Source organism: Ipomoea triloba, chromosome 3 (assembly GCF_003576645.1).
Source record: "Ipomoea triloba cultivar NCNSP0323 chromosome 3, ASM357664v1".
In the NCBI taxonomy this organism is placed as follows: domain Eukaryota; kingdom Viridiplantae; phylum Streptophyta; class Magnoliopsida; order Solanales; family Convolvulaceae; genus Ipomoea; species Ipomoea triloba.
Genome location: NC_044918.1, coordinates 26,362,364 through 26,370,501, shown reverse-complemented (window position 1 = coordinate 26,370,501; position 8,138 = coordinate 26,362,364). Strand labels below are relative to the sequence as shown.

General features: G+C 43.7%; 1 protein-coding gene across 1 annotated transcript; it reads right to left on the bottom strand.

Annotated features, from left to right (window-relative positions):
* Positions 1–4,246: 4,246 nt before the first annotated feature.
* LOC116013143 lies at positions 4,247–5,284 on the bottom strand. Its single transcript, XM_031252796.1, has one exon. It carries the CDS (start codon positions 5,282–5,284, stop codon positions 4,247–4,249), a length of 1,038 nt encoding a protein of 345 aa, XP_031108656.1.
* Between the last annotated feature and the right edge of the window lie 2,854 nt (positions 5,285–8,138).

Here is an 8,138-nt window from a genome sequence, read left to right as displayed (position 1 = left end):
ACCAAAAACACCTTGCTTTGGATTAAGCAAGAGAGGTGGAGTAACCTGGCAGCTGTCCGAGTGAAAGAAACCTGAGGCTTGACGCGGGCTTGGTGATCAAAGGTCAAGTGCTCGAGAGGTGGAGTAGCTGGAAGCGGGGAGAAAGACCTTGGAGAGGCGGAGTAACCTGGGAGCTGTCTTGTGAAGATCCTGAGGCTTGACGCGGGCTTGGTGATCAAAGGTCAAGTGCTCGAGAGGTGGAGTAACAAGAAGCGGGGCGAAAAACCTGAGGCTTGAGGCGGGCTTCGTGATCAAAGCTCAAGCGCTCGATATTGTACTAAAAAGGGAAGTTTTTAGTGCAATCCTTCCAGGGAGTTTCTGGAAGAAGAGTGGACGTAGGCGGGTTGGCCGAACCACTTAAAAATCTCTCTTGCATTTACTTACTGTTTTTATCTCTCGCTAACCTCTCGATTGCACTGCATATAAACGCACTTCTCGAACTAACTCAAACTCGTGCTAACTAAAAGGGGATAACATTTCCGCTGCGCATAAAACTTTGTCTTCACCTCGTGAGGTATCGAACCTAAACATCCTAAGTTCAATACACACGAGAGGTTGAAAAGATTTGCAAAATCTTATACAAGTCTATTCACCCCCCCCCCCTCTAGACTTGTACCCCATCCCCTTGGGACCAACAGTTCTATCATAACGCTTTCCAATTCCCACGTAGCTTCCTCTGGGCTGTGATTCGACCATTGGACTTTGATCATTTTGACTGATTTCCTCCTTGTATCTCGGGTTTTAGAGTCCAAGATTCGAATTGGTCTTTCTTCGTATACTAACGAATCATCCATTTCCAATTCCTTAGGTTCCAATACATGGGATGTTTCAGGTACATACCGCTTAAGTTGAGAAACATGAAATACGTTATGTACCTTATCAAGCTCAATCGGCAGGGCCAGTCGATAGGCTAAATTTTCTATCCTTTCCAGAATTTCATAAGGTCCTATATAACGAGGACTCAACTTTCCTTTCTTTCCAAATCTTCGGACTCCTTTAGTGGGTGAGACTTTCAGTAATACCTTCTCCCCAACTTGATATTCGGTGAATTGTTGCTTCAAATCGGCATACGACTTTTGTCGATCCTGCGCGACCTTCATCCTTTCTCGAATTACCTTGATTGCCTCAGCAGTCTCTTGTAGGTACTGAGGTCCAAGTATAACGACATCGCTCTTGTCGCTCCAACACAAAGGACTTCGACATTTTCGCCCATATAATGCCTCATAAGGAGTCATTCCTATACTCGCATGGTAGCTGTTGTTATAGGAAAATTCTATTAGATCCAACTGCTCGTCCCATGAACCCTGAAAGTCAAGCACGCAACCTCTGAGCATATCTTCCAACGTTTGTATTGTTCGTTCCGTTTGGCCATCAGTGGCAGGGTGAAAAGCTGTACTGAATTTGAGCTGAGTGCCCATTGCCATTTGCAACGCTTCCCAAAAATGTGACAGAAATCGTGAGTCTCTGTCCGAAACGATATCTTGCGCTACTCCGTGATGTTTAACCACGTGTTTAATATAGGTTCTCGCCAATTTTTCCATTGACCATGTTTTGTTCATTGGAATGAACCTAGCTATTTTGGTCAGTCGATCGACAATGACCCACACTTGATCGTTTCCGGACTTGGTTCTAGGCAATCCTCTTACAAAATCCATAGAGATTGAGTCTCATTTCCACTGCGGAATCTCTAATGGCTGCAGTAATCCCTTTGGTTTACTTCTTTCCGCCTTGACCTTTTGACAGTTCAAACATCTAGCCACAAATTCAGCTACATCCTTCTTCATGCCCGACCACCAGAAGTTTTGTTTCAAATCCTTATACAATTTATCCCCACCAGGATGAACTGAATAGGGTGTGTAATGACCTTCCTTCATTAATTGCTCCATTATCTTCTTACACCCTTTAGGTATTATCCACCTACCTTAGAATCTTACACTCCCATCCGGGTGTAATTCAAATGGACCATGTTTTCCATCAACCATCTTCTCCTTGATGCTCCCTACCCAATTGTCATCTCCTTGTGCTTGTTTGATTTCCTCAAACAGGGTTGGAGTAGCCGACATGTAATATAATTTCATTTCTTGTTCCACCTGACCACACATCTTTATTTCTAGATTGAGTCCTTGAAAATCCTTGCATAATTGCTCGGGTAATATCCAAAGAGCATGGTTTGTTTTCCGACTCAAGGCATCAGCTACCTTGTTTTCTTTACCCTCTTGGTATTGAATTTCCAAGTCATAATCTTTAATCAACTCCAACCATCTCCTTTGCCTTAAATTGACATCTCTCTGAGTAAAAATATACTTTAAACTCTTGTGGTCCGTATAAATTTTGCATGAGACTCCATAGAGGTAGTGTCGCCAAATTTTGAGAGCGAATACCACGGCTGCTAGTTCTAAGTCATGTGTCGGGTAGTTAGCTTCATGAGGTTTTAATTGACGAGAAGCATAAGTTATTACCCTTCCATCTTGCATCAAGACGCATCCTAGTCCTTTGTGGGACGCATCAGTGTACAACTCATAACCTTCCGTTCCAACAGGTAAGGTCAACACTGGAGCAGTTGTCAATCTCTTCTTAAGTTCCTGGAATGCCTGCTCGCATTCTTCGTTCCAACTATACTTGGTCGTCTTTTTGAGCTGGTTTGTCAATGGTCTTGCTATCTTCAAGAAGTCCTGAACAAATCTTTGGTAATATCCCGCCAAACCTAAGAAACTACGGACTTTCGTAACTGATTTGGGTACTTCCCATTCAATTACAGCTCGTATCTTGGCTGGGTCTACCGCTATTCCTTCCTTGGTGATTACGTGTCCAAGAAATGCGACTTCTCTCTTCCAAAATTCGCATTTTGAAAACTTTGCGAAAAGTTTTCTTTCCCTTAGTGTCTGTAACACTGTCCTGAGATGTTCCTCATGTTCCTCCGGTGTCTTAGAGTAGACCAAGATGTCATCTGTGAAGGCGACGACGAATTTATCCAAGTACGGAAGGAAAATTCGATTCATCAAGTCCATAAAGGTTCCTGGGGCGTTAGTCACTCCAAATGGCATGACCGTGAATTCATAGTGCCCGTATCTCGTCCGAAATGCCGTTTTAGGCACATTCTCCTTCGCGACTCGCACTTGGTGATATCTTGACCGTAAGTCAATCTTCGAGAATACGCCCGCTCCTTTCAACTGATCAAATAGATCATCGATCCTGGGCAACGGGTACTTTTTCTTTACTGTGACTCAATTGAGTTCCCTATAATCGATACACAGTCTAAGACTCCCATCCTTCTTCTTAACGAACAGGACCGGTGCGCCCCAAGGCGATACGCTTGGCCTAATAAATCCCTTCTCCAATAATTCCGCCAATTGTGCCTTCAGCTCCTCCATCTCTTTAGGTGCCATTCGGTAAGGCGCTTTCGAGATAGGTGAGGTTCCTGGTATGAGGTCGATGGTGAATTCCACTTCCCTTTCCAGTGGCATTTCCGTGAGATCGTCGGGGAATACGTCAGGAAATTCGCGTACAACTGGGATTCGATCAATCTCAAGTTCTTCTACTTCAGCATCTTGCACCAAACAAAGATACACTTCGCATCCCTAGTGCAAGAACTTATTCAATTTCTGCGTCGTCAACAACCTTGAGTCGGGTTGCTTGCCAATTCCTCGGTAGGATATTCTCATTCCCTTTGGTCCTCGTAGGACAACCTTTCGCTCATTACACACGATCCGACCTTTATACTTATCCAACCAATCCATCCCGAGGACTACATCGATGCCCTCAAGTTCAAAACGAACGAGGTTTTCGGGACAGTTAAATCCCGTTATTTCTATAGCAACGTTGTCATAACTATCTCTACCGGCTACTACTACTCCCGAGGCCGTTGTGACATTTAGATCTAATCTAGCAGTAGGCCTTAACTTCAGTTTATCAGCAAATGCAGATGATATAAATGAATTGGTAGCCCCCGTATCAAATAGTACTAATCCAAGCACTGAGTTTATGGGGAATGTACCAGTTACGGCGTCGCTAGCCTGAGCCTGAGCGCTATTGACGACGTAAATCCTGCCTTGCTTCTCCGCGCTGCTTTCTCCCATCACTTGCTTTCCTTTGTGGTTGGGACCAAACGTGACGTTTGTTGATCTTCCCAAATTCACTGACTGGAGTTGGTCCTTTTATCTTCTGCCCCTGCGGGCTTCTGGCCGGCATTCCCATTAAATCTTCTCCCTTAGCTTACATTCTGTAGGGGTTTTTGGGGACTGTCTAACTGACTTTGGCACTCAAAGGACTTGTGTCCAAAGAGACCACACTTAAAGCACTTAAGTTTCATCCCTTGACAATTTTCTCCGGGATGATTCCTTCCACACCTTCGGCAAGCAGGAAGGTTCCCCTGATTGATTCCTTCCCTTCCTCTTCCTCGTATTGGGTTAAAGCTACCTTGGTTAGCTTTCTTGTTTCCCGACGGAAACTTCCGTGATTTATCATCAGCCTTCCTTTTACTTCGGCCGTAAACTTCCTGTTGGTCCAAGTACACCTGATAATGATCCGAGGCTCTATCGTACGCCTCCAAGTACACCTGATAATGATCCGAGGCTCTATCGTACGCCTCTTTCAGAGTAGAGTAATGATCCGAGGCTCTATCGTACGCCTCTTTCAGAGTAGAGCACATGAATGGTGCAATTGCCCTTCTCACATCCCAATCCAATCCTCGAACAAATCTTCGTGCCTTACTTGCCTCATCAGGCACAATCTCTTGAGCGAAACGCATCAACTCCACATAATTATCATGGTATTCTTGGATAGTTGCTCCCTTTTGCTTTAGTCGTAGAAACTCCTCGCATTTAATCCCTTTAATACGCTCGGTGTAGAATTGTTCTCTCAATTCCACTTTAAATTCCTCCCAACCAAACGCTGGGTCTTGCAGGAGGTCAGGTCCAACTATTGTCCACCAATTGTCTGCGGCTTTCGTCAGGTAATAGACCGCGGAAGGTACTCGTTGATTCGCAGGACAATTCACTGCGTTAAGCAATTTGTCGAACGTTCGGGTCCATTCCTCCAAAATCACTGGATCTTTTTCTCCAACGTAATACGGTGGTTGCCGGTTTGCTATTGCCTTAGCAAAATCTACCCGTGGCTGCCCTTGGTTTTGGTTCTGGGCTTGCTGAGCTAGCATAAACTCAGCCATTCGTTCCATCGCTTGGGCCATACGATCTATTGCAGAGATATTATCGTCGTTACCAGCAGGCGCATTTCGTCTCGGCGGCATTTTCACTGGACGATAGTTCCAAATTAATACCCGAGGTATAAAAGTTCTTACGGAATTAGCTAGTTAGGCAGTCAGTATAACACCTACTCAAGTCCTATACGACACTTCCTAGCATTCACTTTATTATACCCTCTAAGCAAGGGTTTCAATCATAGCATAATGATAATTAATGCATTACGCTAGCAAGCTTACTCACAATAATCCTAAGCAATCACATGCAGGAAATCACAAGTATTGATCATACTATTCAACAACCAGAATCGTGAGATTCTGTAGAGTAGAAGTGAAATACCCCCTTCTTACGCTACCTGGCTTCCGTTCCAGCTCTGCTCCGAAGCTTATACTCATCGAGCTGTAACAATGACTTAGGTCGGTTTTAACGAACCTAAGCTGATTTCGAAACTTGGTTAACTCGAAACTAGAGCTAACTCGAAAAGAGGGCTGACTAAGGGTTCTGACTTGAAACAGGGCTCTGATACCAACTTGTAACACCCCGGCTCGGCTATACCATACATCCGGAGTAGTTACCGCCACACCTAGACTGAACCCAATCAAATCCAAATAGAGTTCACTCTAGATGCACAGGCTGAAGACAAGGAAACTGTTTCATGTCGTCATTACCCATCATAACTTCATATATATATATATATATATATATATATATATATATATATATATATATATATATATATATATATATATATATATATATTAGCAGCAAAAGGGTAGCTATACTAGCTACCAATATATACAAGAGTTTTCTTACGGCCCATTAGAACAAGAGTTTGGGTTATTCCCGACCTTACTAGCCAACTTGGAACTACCATGGCTACAAAAAGGTATTTACACAAAAAGGTCAGTTTTGACTCCTTCCCTGAGACACAACCTACTCTAGTGGGTGGTACACTGGGCCGGTATAGGTTCCCCAAACAAGGTGCCACTCGCCCTCAAACCAGGTAATATGATCTAGGAAATTACATGGGGTGTTTACCATCATCCACTCGTCAAAACTATCCGGGGGACTAGGGTCCCACGGATAAGGGTAGTGAACAACGAACTCAAGAGGGTCGCTCCCCGCTAAAACCTCGATGGGGTAGAACCCATAACTCGCCTGAATAGCATCAATGAAACTCAATGGACTATTGGGAGCAGGAGAACAGACAGGTACAACTGGGTGAACATGAGCAGGAACAGGATCAGGAGCATAAGCCGGAGCTGGAGGGTCAGGAGCGAAGCCGGGAGTATACGGGTCGTCACCCGCCAGGTACTGCACATAATCATCATAATCTATTATGGGGAACATGAACTCTGATGAACCACCAGAGTTCCCTGGGCTGCAAGAGCCCGCGCTAGACTGCATCTGATAAGGGACACAATGAAGTGTAGTTAGCACGACGGCTAACTAAGGAAATCCATTGTCACTCAAAAGTAAACAAAGGTTTTGGAAATATAATAATTTGAAAGCTGTAAAGTTTTACCCATGAGTTGAAAATCTACCTGCAACCAGATTATCAACAGGAGAAAGTATAGTAGAGTATATGAGTTGAATCGACATATAAAACTTTTCTCAATTAAAAAAATAATGGCATAGCTGCCACTCAAAATCACTTTTCCGTCTTTCATACAAGTTTGCAAAACTTGTCATCTCCAGGAATTTACATCATTTTTATCTCAAAAGAGAGAGAGTTCGGCAGCACATTTCAGTGCTCAAAATTCGTCACATTTTGTTCTTCAGCATAGTTACGGAGTAACTAAACTTTCATAGTTGAAATTCACTTAGTTTCCCGGAGTAACTAAACTTTCATAGTTGAAATTCACTTAGTTTCCCCGAGTAACTAAACTTTCATAGTTGAAATTCACTTAGTTTCCCCCTGGGTAAGCGTGAGGCCTTTTCGGAGTGTTTTCTTAACCTCCCTTCTTCCAACTCCGGGCCATGGCATTTAAGCCCTCCCGTAGGTCAATCATCTCAACAGCCTCGGGCCATGGCATTCAAGCCCTCCCGTAGGTCAATCATCTCAACAACCTCGGGCCATGGCATTTAAGCCCTCCCGTATGTCAATCATCTCAACAACCTCGGGCCATGGCATTTAAGCCCTCCCGTAGGTCAATCATCTCAACAACCTCGAGCTATGGCATTTAAGCCCTCCCGTAGGTCAATCTTGTAAACAACCGCTGGGCTATGGCAATTAAGCCCTCCCGTGGGTTAATCAAGTCCTCCACAACTTATCCAGAAACTAAGGTTTTCAAAACATTCTTTCTTTCCTAGATTCAAATAGCGTTTTCACATAATGTCTCAAAATGACTATTTCTTTTAAAATATGTTTCCAAAATATTCACATTTACCAATGGCTTTTTCACATAAATTCCTCAAGTGACAAGGGTTATATTTGTTTCTTAAAAACAAGATTTTCCTTCCAAATTGATGTACATAACTTCCAAAACAATGTTTGTTCTTTCAAAAATTGAACTCAGTTGCCCGTAGGCCTTTCAAACATTATATCATGCAGGAGAAAAAATTTCAGAAGAAAATTCAGTCGAAAACAGATCCGTGCACATTGGACGCGCTGATGTCCACACCACCGGACGCACGACGGACGCGCGCGTCCGGTACCGCGTCCGGTTGTTCTGCCTGGTTCCGCCTACTGGACGCCCGACGGACGCGCTGTGGACGCGCGTCCAGGATCGCGTCCCTGAAATTCTGCCAGTTTTGGGCAGCGAAAACGGTGTGGTAACGACTTGATTTTCCAATATTTCCATATGGATATAAATATAACATATACATGCATATACTAGCTATGAACATGTATACAAAAATTTCCAAAATTCAAAGAGTAGTCTCATGAGCTAACTAAGA